This window comes from Vanellus vanellus (assembly GCF_965231255.1).
Source record: "Vanellus vanellus genome assembly, chromosome: 5".
Lineage (NCBI taxonomy): Eukaryota > Metazoa > Chordata > Aves > Charadriiformes > Charadriidae > Vanellus > Vanellus vanellus.
This window is the reverse complement of record NC_138910.1, coordinates 2,972,835-2,991,106: the sequence shown is the minus strand read 5'-3', so window position 1 is coordinate 2,991,106 and position 18,272 is coordinate 2,972,835. Positions and strand designations below refer to the sequence as shown.

Sequence of the window (18,272 nt, the reverse complement as noted above, 5' to 3'; positions counted from 1 at the left end):
GTTCAAAGCTGTGAGTCTCTGTTTAAACATTTTACTTTGTGGTATTTTTTGGTCCTAGCTGCAGCATTGGATTGAGGGCAGAAAATTTATTTGGAGCTCTGGTACTGTTTAAAATAAGTTTCTCTGCCTCAGTCCTGTGTCATAATAGGATTTGATTAAGATTTTTCTATTCATTGAAGTTCAGAGCCTTTTTTGCTTCCTTCAAATACATTTATGCCGAAACTGATAGTGCTTTGGGTAGAATAGCAGGATTTCTTCTCTCCTGCTTTCTTTTCCTTGCACACACAGTTGTGTGCTCATGCTTTCTTTCTCTTTTTGTCAGTTTTTTGCCCTTTTCAATGTTGTCTTTTGAATGAGTTCTTGGGTGACTTAATGCTTCTGTGATATCTGGTTTCCAGCTTTTGGCCTCCACTAGGAGAGATTATGAGAAGATTCAAGAGGAGCTGACCCGTCTCCAGATTGAGAACGAAGCAGCGAAAGATGAAGTGAAAGAGGTCCTTCAAGCCCTGGAAGAATTAGCTGTCAATTATGACCAGAAATCCCAAGAAGTGGAGGACAAAACAAGGGCCAACGAGCAGCTGGCTGACGAGCTGGCACAAAAGAGTGTAAGAGCGAGCGGTTCATAGTGCTGGTTCCCTCCTCGTCCCTAACTCTGCGCCTCCCCTAAAGATTTCCATAGGCCTTCCCAGATAATGGCTAGCCTCTGCCATTTCAAGAATCTTTCAGATCCTGCTGCCAAGTATGTTATCATGTAGTTTAAAAATTGGAGTTGCAGGGAAGCTGTTAAAAGATCCATATTTGCTGATGCTACCCTCTCTTTTCCATCTTAATTAAACGATAAAATTAAGGTAATTCAGAAACTGCTCTGTGGAAGCTGATGGCAGATTGTGGCGCTCTGGCAACCCCTGTATTTTGCGCACCGTAGCAGCAACTGAACTGAATGTGAGAACTGACTGTTCCATGTTTTGATTATTTAAAAACTGCATTGTGCCAAGAAACATGTGAAAATCTGCTTTACACAAACTGCAGTATTTTATAGTTTTCTGGACTCTGCGCTGCGGAGCAGGAATATTGTACAGAGTCAGGAGATTTCAAGGAAGAAATCAGAAAAAAATCAGCTTTTTCAGCTGATGTTTACTAATCTTAAAGAAAAAAATCTCATCTGAGAAAAGTCAAGATTGGCTTACTAGCTTAATACGTCCTTGTTCCATAATTCATATACAAACTGATGAAGCTGTTGTTAACAGGTCTGTTTTCATGGAAGACTTCGTTACCTACTTCAGTAAAACAGATTACTATGAAATCCATTTGAAAAAAAAGAGTTTTATATCCTTCTATACCTGTTTCTCTGGGATTAACCTTCTTGGCCATGTATTATGCAAATAAGAATCTTACAGGATTTACTACATTTAATAGATCTAAAGTAGCCTTGTTAGCAAGTGAGTTGTGAAAGTGGATTATGGAGAGGTGGAATCGTACGAGTTAGTACATTGAGCCAGTAGGCGTGTTCAGGAAAATACAAGACGATACTGTGTGACGTAGGTATCACAGAACTGATGCTCAGTCTGTGGAGGGGACGGTAACTTTTGCTTTTAAACCTTTTCAGAGTGCCCTGACAGCGACCCAGAGGGAGCTGGGCCAGTTGCAGGAGCTCAGTAACCATCAGAAGAAGAGAGCTACAGAAATCTTGAACTTGTTGCTTAAGGACCTGGGAGAGATTGGAGGAATCATTGGTACTAATGATGTTAAAACAGTAAGTTAGCTATCTTTATTGCTTGTGTCCCCCCCCTCCTGCAATATAAAAATATTTGACATGGAGTATGGGTGATACAGCAGTACTCCTCCCAGGACACTGCTGTTGAAATCCTGGCTGGGGCGCGGAGTAAAATACTGAAGAGATCTTTGTCTGGTCAGAGATGGTCAGTGTCTGCGCACACAAATACCACCTTTATTCCCAAGCTCAGTGTTTGAGGCCAGACTAACGCAGCCCATCTGGGTGTTGATGCATTTATTAAGGGGGGCAGGAGGGGACTAAGTTCCCCCCAAAACAATACACATGTACCCCTACTCCTTCGGGAGCTGGCATGATCCAGTATTCCCAGAATCTGAAGAATCTTTTTTCGTGAGATTTGGTTTCTGTGTGGCTACCTTTTTGTTTAAAGTTTATCCTAAAACTGTTGTGTAGCTGAAGATGATCAGTTCTCAAAGCCAGAGGTCTGTACTGGTGGCTGTCCAGAGCACCTGAGTAAAAAGATCTGTGTGGAAATTGTATTTTCTGCATTCTGCTGTTTATTGCCTTTCAACAGTGGCTGGCTTCATCGAAGAGCCCACACTTTTGTTTGTGCATTTGAACACATTTAAATGTACTGATTTCCACCATTGGTGAATTTGTGCTAGATACCACATAAACATTTACATGACGGTAGGACCAGCTTCACTTTTGTGTATTGACTAATGGCCTTCGTAGAGGAAAAATTGCAGAGGATCATTTTCCTCTGAGGTAAGAATGGGAGTGAAGGTGGTTGAAGCAGTAGACACCTTGGTATCTGAACATGCCTGGAGGTGGCGCAAATTTTGGCCAGCTTTGCTTTGAAATTTGTCTTCTGTCTGGCTCTTGGGTTTACAGACATGGTAAAGGAGGTGGCTGCTGACTTTATCACGCTTCTCATGTTGTAGATGAACAAAATGCTAAGCCTCAAGCAAGATATTTGTATAGTCGTTGTTAAATAGCACATCTCTGATGGAAACTTTTCACGGCCTGGAAAATCTTCCTGGTGACTTTAAACAGACAGATAAGATGATATTAGCACCGTGTGAAAAAGAACAATTGCTAAGACTGGTTAAGAAATTGATTCTCAAGATGTATGTATTTTACTTGCAATGTATTCCATTTTCTTGCTTTTGGTTCACTTCTCAGTTTTTTAGCAATGATCTTTCCTGAACTTTTTCAGCAGTAAAAGTGGGTATATTCAGGTGGAGACTGAGTTGTTGATATTCAGCTAAAGCTCCCTTAGATCAGCAGATGCTCCAGCCTGCTCTTACTGCAGAGGACACGATCCCTGTTGTCTGATGTGGTTATGCAGATGCCAGGCAAGACCAGACTTTGCTAGATGTTACAGCAACCTCTGGTGGCCGTTGCAATAGGAACTATGGGAGGAAATCTTTGAAAATGGAGGTGGAGTCCCTTTGATACAAATTTTTATAGTAAGTAAGATGTCAGCATTTTACAGGACAGCTGTCAGTGCAAATAAGGCCAGATTGAGAAGCTTTTAGAAGAATAATTTCAAATTTGTTGGCAATTAGCATCTTCTCAAAGTGTGTTTAAATTCAGACCATACTGAGGGTTTTGGAAGCAGTTGTATTTTTTAGGCTGTTGGGAGAATTTACAGCACGTGTTACCTTCCCCTTGGTGGTGCTGGGAAAAAGATGAAAAGCAGATGAAGTTGCTGGCCATATGCTCACTCAACGAGAATCTTCACAGCTCATCAGTGGGTTACGTGAATTAAGTAGTTGAAAAATGATGAAGAGAAAGACATGCAAGTATAAGGCACCATGTTAAAGCAGGGAAGGAAATGATGTATAAATAGAATGATACTAATATTTGCAGATGAGAGCGGTTACTTTCCTCTTGCCAGGTGAGATTTCCAGACCTGTGTCTGTCTTACAGCTCCTTATTGAAGAAGCACAACCCTTCAAGAGGAGACTTCTTTAAGGAGTATTTTGAAAATGCTCCTCAGCTTTCAGCTGCTTGAAAGAAGGAAAATTTCCTGTGCTGGTGACACACAGGTTTCTCCAAAATATACTCTTGCCATTATGGCAGCCTTGATTACTTTAGATGTTGAACCACTAAATTGATGAAGCACACTGTGAGTGCAAGCCTTAATTTCTCACTTTTGAGGCTTATCAGTGAAGACTGTAAGAAACAGAGTGATATAGCATCTTTCAGGTGACTTGAAGGTCTGTGGGTGCTTCCTAGCTCTAGACAAGAGTTTCGCAGCAGGAAGAATGCTTTGCATTAACTTATCTGTAACAACCACACCTTTAAGATTGCAATCTTCTGTGTGTTTAGTTAGCAGATGTGAACGGGGTGATTGAGGAGGAGTTCACCATGGCACGGCTTTACATCAGCAAGATGAAGTCTGAGGTGAAGTCTCTGGTGAACCGCAGCAAGCAGTTGGAGAGCGCCCAGATAGACTCCAACAGGAAGATGAACGCCAGTGAGAGGGAGCTTGCAGCTTGCCAGCTCCTCATTTCACAAGTATGTTTGTTCCTCCTTCCTTGTCCCTTTGAAGCAAGGTTTGATGACTTTCTCAGCCTCTTTCCTCATGAAATGTGTGTGCTAGGAGCAAGAAATGAGAATTCAGGGAGCAGAGTGGTGTTTTTCTGGTCTGTTGTTGTTTTTTCTCTCTTTTCCCATTCCTCCCCCTCAATGTTTTTCAGCACATTCTGTGGCAAAATTGTGTCCTGCTGTAGATCTCAAAATGGCATAATAGTGAAAATCCTCCTTGCAATGATTTCCTCAGCATGAATTTATATCTTGTACCTTCACTTTAAAAGCAACCCTGAGAAAGGAAGCAGTGATTGTATGGCTCACTAGCAAAACATTTGGAGAGTCCCCCATATCTAGTCTGTTAGTATGCTACCAAGATAACTGGGCGGCAATATATGATATAATACATTATGGAAAAATTACCATATAAGTCAGAAATCCAGAGGTAGGAGGGCTTCATGGTGGGTAGCAGTTACAAGCAGTGATGCTTGTGGCAGCCTGCTGCAGGAGAGGGGGCTAACTGCTATGACAGTCTCAACTGCTTTGAAGTGGACATGTGAAGGGAAGGAGACGATACAGTTTACTGTATTGCTTCTTCTACTAGTTATTCTAAGAAAACCTGGAACAAGGATAGTCTCTTGTCCTGTAGCAGAATGTCTTTACTAAGTTCTGCTTAATAAAGCTGTAGCTGTAAGCGTGCTGCTTAGTATTAAGGGGAGGCTGGAGTCCTGAGGGTTTTGGCTGTCCAGAAATATTAAGTAAAAACTATACTTTTTGTCCTGTTTTAAAGTAAATGCTGGAAGGAAGTCATCCTGACAACCTATGCTGCTCCCTTTCCTTGGGAACTTATGTTAGTAAAGCAGATTAAGGCTTGGCTTGTAAAGCAGCTGTATGCATGCTTCTGCTGGCAGGAGAGGAGCGGAACTCAGAGCTGAGAATAAAGGTCTTGGCAGCCGGTGGTGGGACAGTCTCTTTCAGCCGTCACGTTGGCTTACGCTGACCTGGTGAAGGAGTGAGCAGAAAGCAGCCCGGCTGCCTCTGTGGGGTTGGTGTTTGTCCTCTTTGACTGTAGTTGCACTGCAATCACGGAGAGCTTCAACGGGCACAAACTTGAACCTAGGAAGTTCCATCTAAACATGAGTAAAATTACACCAAGTAAAATAAAAAAAGCTGCAGGCAGGTCAAGAAGAGCTCAGAGAGAGCAAAGCCGCAGTCCTGAGGCCTTGAAAAACCCAGTCCAAAGCTGGTGACCTGGTACTACCAATGGCAATGCCATATCACAGGGTTACACAGTTACGGTGTTAAGCTGATCCATAAAATGGTGCATTACCGCTGTGCGCCATACCAAGAGTCTCTGTTTTGGGGCCAGAACACTTGGAGCCAAGCTGGGAGTTGACTAAATTTCTTGTCAGGTTTAGAAGTCTACTGAAGGGCTTATTGCCCAAAGCGTGCAGCTCAGGCACACGCCCTTCCCTTCCTGGGGACCTCGGCGCCAGGAGGGTCTGAACTATTTTTGTTTCTGATAAGGATTACCGCTCTCTAAGTCTGATCTTTGCAGTAGCACCAACCCAGAGGTCTCAACCCCTCTCTGCTGAGGTGAACTTTAAGAACAGTGAACCACAAGTGCTTCAGTGGCCTTATTAATAGGACGTAGTAATTCCCAGACAGTATCTTAATTTTATCCCCAAATTAGAAAATTTTAATTCAATTTTTGATGTTTTCTTCACACTTCACTATTTTCTATTTAAACATAAGCTCTTCTAGTTCAAAAGGATGTTAGCAAGAAAGATATCATCAGGATGGCTGGGGAAAGTTCCTCTGAGCTTCTGGAGGTTGAAGCGTCCAGGAAGCCACCTCTGAAGCCCAGTGTTCAGCTGGTTTTGGAAAGCTGCTGTTTGTTAACCACCGAGTCATGAGCTTCCCATGACGTTTTGGAATTGCCCCCTGCACTGTTCAGTATATGTCTTGGGCTACTAAGTGTGGCCTTTAAAAATGCAGTCTGTTTTGGTCTGTTAGCTCGTTCGCAGATCTTTTGCTGTATTTTCTCTAGGTCATCAGCTCTGGATGTGGAGAGCTTTCTATTTTTCTGCCTTTATGTAGGACAGTACCTGTATTCCTAGGTAACAAGCTGTGGTACTCACATCTCATTGCTCTTCTCCATGTCTTTAAAGCATGAAGCAAAGATCAAGTCCCTTACAGACTACATGCAAAACATGGAGCAGAAGAGAAGGCAGCTGGAAGAGTCCCAGGACTCTCTCAATGAAGAACTTGCCAAGTTACGTGCTCAAGGTACAACATTGCATCTTGTGGTTGTTTCTTTTATCTTAGAAAATTCAGTTTTGGCTGAAGTATTGTATGTACAGTAGTCCTATAACATTTTATTGTCTGCTTAGTATTTTGCAGTGAAGACATAAAATTGTGATTCAGAATATTTAACACATTGCACTTCATTGTAGTAAATTACACTTTAGATAAAACCAGAATGATCCTTTTCAGCCTCGTCCATTTACAAAATACAGAGAAACTTATTTTTTCAAGAGAATCAAAAGCTTTATGACAAGCTTCACCTTGTGCTTTAATGATGTGAGAAATAAAAATTAAAAAAAAAAAACAAAAACAAACTTGAGCCAAACAGCACCAATTAATCTGGCTAAATCTCTATTCTGTAAAATTCTTGGATATCCGTCTAATTTCAGTTGTCCCTCTGGCACATGCCCTGCCCCATTCAAAGGAAGCTGCTTCCCTCAAGGTCAAGTAAAGGTGTGTGTTTCCTAGCTCCTATATAGGATCCAGCTGACTTCATTTTAAGAATTGCTGTTTTTTCCCTTTCTGATTTAATGTGGAAAATGTGCATCAAAAGCAGTTCTTGTAGTGTTGTTAAACTCCTGGTTTATGTAAAATTACAATGTGACCTAGTAGCCTTAACATTATTCTGGATTTCTGCACAAGGGATCTTCTCTGACTCCGGGAGCAGCAGGTGATGACAAGATTTATATTTTTTTTTATGATTTAACATCTCCTACATTTTTAGAATAGAATTTTTATTCCATCTCCTGATTTTCCTACCCCACTTACAAGAAATAACCTGGTTCTGGAGGCACCATTTCCCAGGAGAAAGTGAAAAGGGACAAGGAGGTTGGTGATAAGCAGGGTTCTAAGAAGACAAGGTGGGGTTGGAAAGGTGCTGGGTGGGCTGAAAACAACGTGGGCTGTTAGTAAAGGAAAAGCGGTTTTGGGCAGGAAGGTCACAGGTTGGGTACTGCAAACCATGGCTGTCTCTGCTCCCCCAAAGCCGTCTCCCCTGATCCTGCTGCCCCCTGCAAAAAGAGGAACTGTTTGTTTTTTTTTTTTTTAATGGCTGGCTTTAGCACGTCCTGGAACTGCGTGGTTAATTCTCAACTGTCTCCAACAGAAAAAATGCATGAAGTCAGTTTCAAGGATAAGGAGAAGGAGCATCTGACCCGGCTTCAGGATGCAGAGGAGATGAAGGTAGTATGGCATTTCTCAGTGAGATCATTCATTAAGCTGATAATTAGGGTGTAATTTTGTCTTCCTGTACGCATTGTGTGCTTTTAGAAAACACTTCCAGCCTCTGTCAGAATTGCCGGCCTCTGTTAGAAAGCCTGACCTCATGTAATTGAACGACATTTGTAATGTGAAATTAGAGAACTTGCTAGTATTGAGGTTGTTGACCAGATTATGGAAGAAAGTAAGTTATAGCCCGAGTGCCTGAAAGTAATTTATAGCCTGAGTGTCTGAGGTGAGCGTGTCTTCTGAGACCAGTGTGTAAGCTGAGGAGCCAGCTTCAAAGGGTAGAGAGGTTCAGTGCAGTGTGTGTGCTGCATCGGAGATGCCTGGGGTCCTCCCATGGCATGAACCGATAACCAAAATGTAAGAGCCAGTCTATTGCACCCATACTTGAGAACAGTTTTGTTATGTATGGTTGAGAAATGATACTGATTCACCTCTGTGTTAGTCTAATTTTTTGCCAGTGGAACTCTGCTGAAATTCAATTTGCTAAGTAGTGAATCAGGCTGCTGGGGTTAATATAATTTAGGTACTGAAATTTGATTAAAAAAAAGACGCCAGACCACTTTCCCAAATAATTTGGCAAGAATTCTGACTATCTTCTAGAAATAACAATGAAACATAAATCTGTTTTCAAGAATTCTGACTAACTCCTAGAAATAATAATGAAACATAAATCTGTGTTCCGGTATTTTCTTCTTCCTTTGGAATGCAAAGAAGAAATGTTAGGCAATATTGTGTGAGTTGTGTTTCTGATGGAGTGGTAAATTGCAGAAAAGGAAAAATATAATTTTACAAGGATAGTGATAGAGGTTTGTCAGCTTCAGAACTTTTACCTCTATTATAAGAAGTTAAAGTTATTAAAACAGTTTTCCAGTTATTCCTTACAGTTGGAATAAAACAAAGCAAATCTTTTATTAGCAATCTAAGGAGATGCATTGAGGTTTTCTTACTACTTGAGATATACCTAATGTAGAATTTAAATAACGGGGCGAGTGATAAAGAATTCTCAGAGAGAGGAGGGTGTTTCAGGTTTTACTTCTGTCAGAGGTATAGCTGTACACATTTTCTTGGTGAATAAACAGATGAAATAAGGGAGGACTGGTAAAAACAGTATCATTCTTGGCACTTGATGTGCTGAGACCCTGGCTTTCACATGCAATAATTTTTGCAAGAAAATTAGTAGAAATTGGTGTATATCTGTTGCTAAAAAATGTCGGAATTAAATGCTTGCATGAGTAGATGCACAGTTTTGTAATCATAGAAAGATCTACCAGGCTGACTCCTGAATTAACCTGGTCTGATAAGCTTCACTCAAATCCAGAAAGATAGGTTGATTTTGCTAACACGTCTGAAGGAAGCTTAGCTGTGTGCTACTTGATTTCTGGTACATGTATGGCTCTGGTTTTTGCATTCTGCAGAAGGCGCTGGAGCAGCAGATGGAGAGTCACAGGGAAGCCCACCAGAAGCAGCTGTCCAGGCTGAGGGATGAAATTGAAGACAAGCAGAAAATAATTGATGAAATCAGAGAGTATGCTCACTCGCTCCATTGCTTTCTCCGTTCCTGTCCTGTTCCGTGACGCTGTAGGGATGGTTTGGGGTTGTTTTTTTTTAGTTTTAATTGATGTCTATATATTTTGATGTCTTACAGAAGGTAGTATCCTTACACGCAACAACCAACCCTCTAATTATTTTGCACAGTGGATTACAGTGCCTAGTTCTTTATTGTGGAGCTTTAACAAGTCTATAAAATTATAGAGAGGAAAAAGAAAGCATAATGTTACACACCTGCAGGTCAGTAGGTAAGAGGAGCTTGGAGGAGAACAGATTTGAAAAGATAAAGGTTTTGAGGGCCTCTTGTTAGGAACTGGTCCTGCCACAGACTTTCTGCGAGTCTGGGTGACTCGAGTGTGTCCCATTTTCACACCGTGAATATTTCTGCCTGACACAGCAATGTAACTCTGTTAGTCAGATACTCCAGCACTTGAAAAACGGAGTTCTTTGCTCCTGTACTCTTCTTTTTGTTAGTGTTCATAAAATCAAGGCAATCCTGATACAGTGTTCATCCTGTCATCATATTTATTGTGTGGCCAAAGACTAATAATAGGGAAATGAGAAACATGGGGCAGGAGGGCAGAAAGATTGCACAAACAGTTTGTGGTCCTTTAAGAGAAAGGAAGCAAGCACCACTGTATTTAATCCTCCAATATTTTCACATAAAAGCTATTGTTCATCAGATTCTTTATGCTTAATTGCTTTCAGGATTTTTCAGTAGAGAATTACAGCTTTATTTTCTCTGTCCAACCCAGTTTTGTTCATGGAGATTTACCCACCCTTGTTTATGGCGTTCAGGACTGAGCTCTACTGACTTTTTCTTTCGCATTTCAGTATGAATCAGAAGCTGCAACTGGAACAAGAGAAACTGAGTGCTGATTATGATAAATTAAAAATTGAGGACCAGGAAAGAGAAATGAAACTGGAAAAGCTCATGTAAGTCAACAGTTTTCTCAGCTGGTGTCCCTGAATATAGTGTCTTCTCATGTGTCCACAGGAAATGTCGTAGTGAGAAGCATTTGTGTTGAAATATTCACGCTGAAAATATCATTTCAGTAACAAAGCCAACATAAAGTACTAAAATGATTACCACATTTTTACATCATAGGCTTTTTAATAATGGATTTGATACTTCCTGAATTTATTTTTTTTTAGCTCTGATTTTATAACATATTGTAGCAAGTGTTAAATCCTGCATTTATGTATGAACAGCAAAAACAAACAAGAAAGAAGTTGGGGTCTGGGGAGTGGGCTAGACTGGCAATAAATCAGACATCTGAGTAAAAGCTTCTCCTGGAAATGAGAGATAAAAATTTCATGTGTGGACGCAAAAAATGGAGATGGTGTCTCAGCCGTTCCATGTCAGAAACCTGCATGTTTGGGACAGTCCAAAGCATAATTACAGGTGCAAAGAGACGTACAATTTGCTCACAGCTGCAGATGTTGTACTCAAACTGAATGTTGATTGATTCTCTTCAGTCTTATATGCCTTCAACATTTTTGATTTGTGTTTAATGCTGTGATCTTTCTAGACTGCTTAATGATAAAAGGGAACAAGCAAGAGAAGATCTTAAAGGGCTGGAGGAAACAGTGGTATGTCTTAATTACATTTTATTGAGCTTTTTTCCCCTAAGTCTTCATCACTGATGTATTACCAAACACTTTAACCTGTGCCCGAGAAAATGACCAATTTATATTATAATGGGCTAAATTTGTGCATTTTGCCAAATCATGAAATTGAATTTTAAAATTTAAGATCATTGTTGCCTCCTGTTGCCTCCTGTGAATAAGCTATCACTGATAAGTCTACAGGTACTCTTTGTTTTGCTGTCCTTGTTCCTTCCAATCTGAAAATCTGAAATAACTGGCGTACTGAATAGTGTAGCTACAATTAGGTGATATGTACCTGCCTCTAACTTGACCACTTGCAGAGAAATACAATATCGTGCATGCGATGTTAAAAATGCAATCTGTGATGGACGACTTCAGTCATGAAGGTGTTGCTGCACAGTTTTGTTGGAAGCTACATTTTTATCTGTGTAAAATATGCAAGCTTTCTTAAAGATCTCAGAAGCTGCTCAAAACCATAGCTGGTTTAGGAGCATCGTAAAGTGATTTTTGCAAGTGATAACATGGTTATTAACTCAAAACCAGCATTTTCTCCTTTGTGAGATGCTTTAAAAATTAAGCTTATAGTGGCCTCAGGATCAGTTGGAGTTCATTACTAAAGCTGAACAATTTGGGTCCTTTCAGCTTTGGCTCCTGATGGCTCCCCCACACATAAGCCTTGTTAAAATAAACTCATGAAAGGGACAGATTTAACAAACCTTTCTGATATGAACTGTACTTGCATGTAGACTTGATTGGCCCTGTACACCCAGTGAGTAAGGCAGCTGGAAATCAGAGGTAGGCAGTACGATACCCTCAGCTTGCAGAAACCCAGATGGTATTTTTTTTAATTTTGAGTAAATATCTTTGAACTATCTTATATTAAAATTTTATTCACTTTGTTACAGTTTTAATAATTAGTGCAGCAGGAATTAAAAATCAAGCATAGTGAATTACAGAACAACATGAGCCGTCAAAGGTCAAATGGCGGCTCCTCCCTGCCCGCTGGTATGGGGAAACATTGGGTTCCGCAGGCACTGTGTTGTTTGGATGATGACTTTGAGAAGGAAGGGATGAAGAACAGTTTTGGTGGGACCACAGCTGCTGCCTTTGCTTTGACTCGTTCTCCTTCCCAGCCCTAGGCTTGTGAGGAAGCAAAAGAAGGGGGCCTATGGGAGGGTGTTATGGGGTGGAGGTCTGCTGGGGCAGCACCCTGAATGGGAGCTCTCAGGGAGGTGTCTGCAGCGGTTCTTGACTCAGAGTGGCACGTGGTACCTCTTCTGGGTACCACATCACTCATACATAAATAATCATAGATTCAGAGAATGGTTTGGGTTGGAAGGGACCTTGAAGATCATCCAGTTCCACCCCCCAGCCCTGGGCAGGGACACCTCCCACCAGCCCAGGTTGCTCCCAGCCCCGTCCAACCCGGCCTTGAACACCTCCAGGGATGGGGCAGCCACAGCTTCTCGGGGCAACCTGTGCCAGGGGCTCACCACCCTCAGAGTGAAGCTGGGCTTGTAATGTATGGTTTCTAGCAGTCCATGAAAGAAGCTTCTCCTTTTTGGTTTCTAGTCAGTTTTGCCTTTTTCTTTTGAAAGATAAAGATAAAAAATTCAAGTTCAAAAGGTTGTAGTTGTGATGGAGCTTATTGAGCGATTCATTTAAATTCCAGTCTGTGAGCGGGTAAGCGTAAAATGGAAAAGCTAAGGTTGCTCTTACCAAATTTGGAAAGACAATTCTCTTTGGCGCAGCGTGGGGCTTTGGCGCAGTGTGGGGTTGGGGTGAACTGTCTCTCCACACGGTTTCCTTTCCTGCAAATGGATTAGTGCTTCCCTCCTTCTGGGAGCTGGGGCAGGGTTGCCACTTCTTGTGTCACACTTCCAGTCTGGAGTAAGGCGATTATTTCGCTGAGCCTGAGAAGTTGATGCATTATAAAAAAAAAATAAAAAAAAAATCTGGGAAAGCCTGGATTTTTGCCAAGACTTAAAAAGCACTTAAACATCTTAAGTGCCTGTGAATAAGCATTCAGATCAGGCCAATGCGTTTGCTCCAGAGTGAATGCAGAGCTCTCACGTTGCTAGATATGCGTAACCGTGGCCAACTTGTGAGACTTCAGCCTTCTGCTGTTGTTTCCCCTCACCCTAAGACAGAGTTGACATATTTTCCAAAGTAGCTTTCAGCATGGGCACTGCCTTTCTGTGAGCTGCGTATACCCACAGGCAGGTACAGCTCTATAAGGAAATCACAATAAAGTCATAATATCAACTCAAATCTGAGGAGAATTTTTACACCAGAGCATCTACTATCTCTTACTGGTTTGTGCTTTTTTTTTTTTTTTTTTAATTATTTTGGTTCCAGGCAAGAGAACTTCAGACTCTTCACAACCTACGCAAACTGTTTGTGCAAGATCTCACCACCCGTGTTAAAAAAGTAAGACTATACTCTCTTAAATCAAAGTCTTATCTTTTTTGCAGTATTCTTGTGATTTGCTGGAAACTTTTAGTGCATGTTGTTACAAAATTGATTATTGTCCTTTTTAATAACAGTGGAAGATAAGATTAAAAACTGTTCTGATGTTTATTAGCTTTTATTGGGTCCTAATTTGTTAAGGACAAGTCTTGGTAGTTAAGTGAAATGAACCAATCCAATCCAGTTCAGTTACAAAATTCTCAAAGATGGTATTAACAGGTACCAGAAATTATTCAATATAATTTGCACTAACTTATGCTACACTGAATGCTGTGGCCCTTTCTTTCTATGGGCTTGTGAGTACTCAGCCTTTTCCTGGCAAAAGTATTGTTTGGCAGAAATTAAGGTATTTTTTTACTGTTGAAGAAGAGTCAGAGCTGCATAAATAGTCAAAGACTTTGGAATGCTTTTCAGTCCTTTAGAGTAGTTTTGGGGAAGAGCTTTTATACTTTTTTTTTTTTTTTAAGTTTGAAACCCCATATTACATAAAAATGTCTCTCAGGAGTGGAAAAAAAGAGGAAAAAAGGGTTTCCCCACTAAAATCTATGATTTTCCTATTCAGGATTCCCTCATAATTGTTCAGTAACAATAGTTTATTTTTTGTGTTGTGGGGAATGTGATTCTTGCATATAAAATGAACAGGTAAAATAAATTCTCTTTAATTTGGGGCTCTGGAAGACTCTTCTGCCTTTGGGAAGCTTAAATTCACAAAAGATCTGAGCTTCCTCTTGAGTTTCTGCCTGGCTTTGCTGAATGCTGCAACTCTCTGTGCAGAGCGTTGAACTGGACAGTGACGACGGAGGCGGAAGTGCTGCACAGAAGCAGAAAATTTCCTTTCTTGAGAACAACCTGGAACAGCTTACAAAGGTTCACAAACAGGTAGGGGCTCTCCTTCCTTTCCTTCCTTTCCTTCCCTCCCTCCTTCCCTCCCTCCCTCCTTCCCTCCCTCCCTCCTTCCCTCCCTCCTTCCCTCCCTCCCTCCCTCCCTCCCTCCCTCCCTCCCTTCCTCCCTCCCTTCCTCCCTCCCTTCTCCCTCTCCTTCCATCCTTCCAAAAAAAAAAAAAGTACCTTTTTACATTTGAAAGGGTAAGGTAACGTACTCTCTGAGGAAACAGTACCTATAGTTCTCAACTAAAATTCTTGGAATTAGGAGCTGGTGTTAGAGCTGCTCTTTCTGCTCCCTGAACATCTTACTGATGCGTTAAATGAACAGTTATTTTTTCTGTGAAAATAGACTCTAGCAGTTTTGGCAAGACTAATTGTCACTGTATTGCTGTAATGCATAAAAACCAGAATAAAGTGTTTGTTATTACCTCGTGTGCTGATAGCTGGTTTCTGGATGGATCGCGTATCCCTAGTTTTGACTCCTTCTGGTCTAAAGCTGCTTAGAGGCACCCTCGGAGGTGACTTGAGTGGAGTCAACCAGCAGAGTATGAAAACGAAGAAATACAGGTTTTCTGTGCAGCTTAAGGGCTGGTGCCTCCCTGGGATGCTGAGGTTGGTCATTTCTGGGCATGTCCATCTCTGTCTCCTCCTTCTTTCATGGAATTCCTGCTTCCATTGGAATTCTGCTGTTCAGAGAGACAAGGGCTATTGGAGAGCCCTTCACCCTTGATACCCACTGTGCAAACAGGGGGTGGAAGGAATGTGTAGTAGGCAAGAGTTTTGGGTATACGTCAAGGAAGGAGCCTTACCCTCTGCTTACTGGAAGTGTCTATATATCAATGGGGTCTGTATATATATCTAGGTAGCGCCTTGTTAGATAAAACTGGATCATTTCTGCCAATAAGTGTGCTTCCACTCTCTCATCAGATGTCATTAGTTCTGAACTGTGTCCCACTGTTCAGGTGTGGAACACAAAGTAGTACAGATGCTTTTGAGATAATTTTTGAAGAGTTACATAACATTCTCCAGTGCAGTTTTCTGAAACTGGTATTAGTGAGACACAGCATTTGCCGAGATTTGCTTTACTTATTCCTGTGGAAATGCCAAAAAAGCAAGCAGTGCCGGACCGTGACAAGTGTCCGCTAAGGTTCAGTATTTTGAGATTCCCAGTGAACAGATGGTTTACAGACCCAGTTTCTAAATACGGAAATTGGGACATGTTAGGAGTGTTTTTCCTTTTACTGTCTTGCCTTTTTTGCACTCAGTTCACACATCTGCTGGGTTTTCAGATACAGTTTTTTATAGCTCTCATTAGTGCATATTCACTCAAAATCAACTAGGAGTCCATGTCTCATAAACAACTTAGAGGAAAAATGAAATTGAGCTTGACCTGAATGTGATACCATCCTGCTTTTATTTCGTATCATAACTATTTTATAGAACAAGGGCTCAACACTTTCAGAAAAAGCACATTGTGACAATTTTTATTTAGCTTTGTGTTTTTCTTCTGGCACTCAGCCTGGACTAGCAGGTGTAAAACATTTTGATTGTCAAACAAGGTGTGAAAATCAGTACCTGCTGTTGCTTTACTATATTATTAATGTGGTAGTTAAACTGATTTCTTCCCTTCACTCCGGAAAAGGGAGAATCACGCCTTTGGAACAGTTTTCTGTTGACTTCTAGTAGTGGTATAATCTGTTCGGTAGAAATTGTACTGGATTTTTCTAACTGTTTGCATCAGGTTTTTATTTTTCAAAAAATCAATCCTCTCTCTTGGCTGTTGTTGCATGTAAAGTTAGATGTTATTCTGATAAGCGACAGACCTTGGTCAGGTTCGTATTTAATTGAGGAAGTGCATGAATTCAGAGTTGCATAAAATCATCACATTTATAGCTACAAGCCTTACGTGGTGCCTTAGCGATGTCTGAGGCATTGAAGTGTTCAATTTACCCATATGCTTGAGTATGGACCAAGTAAGTAAACATGCCATAACCACTGGAGAAGATGAATTTTTGATGATACCCAGTGTTGTCCGTAAGCCACAGTTAAGCACTGTAGTTTTGAAATAATGAGGTGCCTAAGTATTTGCAAAATGCTGGACACTTCTGCATTCTGAAGAAGTGCAGAGTTTCTGCCGCCAATGCTCTTGAAGTCTAGAAAAGCAGGTACAGTAATGGAGCGCCTTGCAGTAGCAGGCTTTGTCCTGGAGCCCTCACCCTTCAGGATCAGATCTGTGAAATTTTGTTGAATGGAATAAACTTTTTCATTGGATATTTTTGAAACTTCTTTTCTTGCAGTTGGTACGTGATAATGCAGATCTTCGTTGTGAGCTTCCTAAGCTGGAAAAACGACTTAGAGCTACGGCAGAGAGAGTTAAGGCCCTGGAGAGCGCACTGAAGGAGGCCAAGGAGAACGCCATGCGAGACCGCAAACGGTACCAGCAGGAGGTAGATCGCATTAAGGAGGCTGTGAGAGCCAAAAACATGGCACGGAGAGCACACTCTGCTCAAATTGGTAAGGACATGGAGCTAAAGGGTTAGTGGTTGCTCACATACTTCATGGTTGGTCTGTTTGCTCATGTTTAAATAGAGAGAGCTTTGAAAGCAGCAGACCAGGGCGAACCACGGGGTCTGCTTCTCTGCTGCACAGGAATCTTCAAAGGCTTTACTTTTTAATAGAATCTGCCCCACCTAAAGTTTAAAGCGCCTCTGCTATTTAACTCAGTAAATAAATGGCATAATGGGTCTTGTGTGCCCTTCTAGTGACCTGAAAACTTGTCTCTTTAAATTAGTCTGTCACTTTCTTCCTCCTCCCCCACATACTCTCCTTCTGCTTTCAGTCTTTCCTTGCCTTTCTGGACCTTGTCCCTTCCTCTCTTTTTCCCTGATTACTCCTCCTTGTGATTTAATTTGAGCCATGTAGAGTCAAAAATCTTCCTATATAATTCAGATGCTTGACATATCTGTGTGGTGCAATCTGAATGCATGCACACAATCAAATGGTGTTTAAGATGGGGCAAATTTTGCAATTATTTGTTGGCATTGCTGAAGTAGAAGGATAATGTTTCAGATGGCGATGCTAATATTGGCATCCTAAAACCTGAGAATTAGGCGGCACACAGTGCTTCCTGCTGTATGCTACCTCTCATAGAAAGCCATTGACAGCTTTGTCTCAGCATCTTGGGGAATGATATAAATAGTCAAATTGGACATGGAAAGTGCATCACTGACCACTATGTTGGTTGTGACTTCCCTCTGTTGTTTAGACAGTCCATGGTCTTTGCAGAGATGAGGGGCATGCATGGGATGGTTAAATGGCTCCATCACAAGCACAAAATGGATGTATTTGTTGTTGGCCAAGGTATGGGAATGCTGTGTCCTGCAGAGCTGGATTACAGACTGCTCTGCCAAGCACAGCTCCTTGAGAGGAGAAGGTGAGGTAGAAAACCTTGTGTGAAACTCAATGTCTTGTTTGGTTTCCTACTTTTACTCTGCAGCCAAGCCCATCCGCCCCGGTCACTACCCAGCATCTTCTCCAACGGCTGTCCACGCCATCCGAGGGGGAGGAATGACAAATTCCAGCTACTATCACAACACCAAATAGACGAGAAGTAAGACCAAAGTAACTTACTCTTCTGTTCTTTCACCGATCACCCGGCTTTCTCATATTTCAGTCTTGCTTTTAGAAGACCCACAGTAAATTTTTTGTCTAGTTTTAGTAGGACTCGTTTGCTGATAATTTAACTGTGAAAATTAGTAATTTAAGTGAGGAGTGCCTTGTTAGAATGCTTTGCAAGCTGCTGCTGAGAGTTTTTATTTTAATGACTTATCACTTAAAACTTTTTTAATAAACTGAAATGCTCTGGTAAATCTGTACTGAAATTCACACATAGAGGTGTGAAACTCGTGTAGTAAAAATAGAGTTCCAGAGGTTCCTTCTGCCAATATAATTTTTT

The 18,272-nt window shown here is 41.3% G+C and overlaps 1 protein-coding gene across 1 annotated transcript in view; it reads left to right on the top strand.

Moving 5' to 3' along the window:
* Positions 1–17,920, top strand: part of KIF5C (kinesin family member 5C) — a gene marked incomplete at both ends in the record, with an annotated part of 79,527 nt that extends 61,607 nt beyond the window's left edge. Inside the window, 12 exons of the mRNA XM_082483699.1 lie at positions 399–605; positions 1,607–1,753; positions 4,070–4,258; positions 6,442–6,559; positions 7,683–7,759; positions 9,220–9,329; positions 10,187–10,288; positions 10,885–10,945; positions 13,322–13,393; positions 14,207–14,311; positions 16,615–16,831; positions 17,814–17,920. Of these exons, the coding sequence (XP_082339825.1) occupies positions 399–605; positions 1,607–1,753; positions 4,070–4,258; positions 6,442–6,559; positions 7,683–7,759; positions 9,220–9,329; positions 10,187–10,288; positions 10,885–10,945; positions 13,322–13,393; positions 14,207–14,311; positions 16,615–16,831; positions 17,814–17,920 (1,512 nt within the window). The remainder of the gene's footprint in view (positions 1–398; positions 606–1,606; positions 1,754–4,069; positions 4,259–6,441; positions 6,560–7,682; positions 7,760–9,219; positions 9,330–10,186; positions 10,289–10,884; positions 10,946–13,321; positions 13,394–14,206; positions 14,312–16,614; positions 16,832–17,813) is intronic.
* Positions 17,921–18,272: the final 352 nt, after the last annotated feature.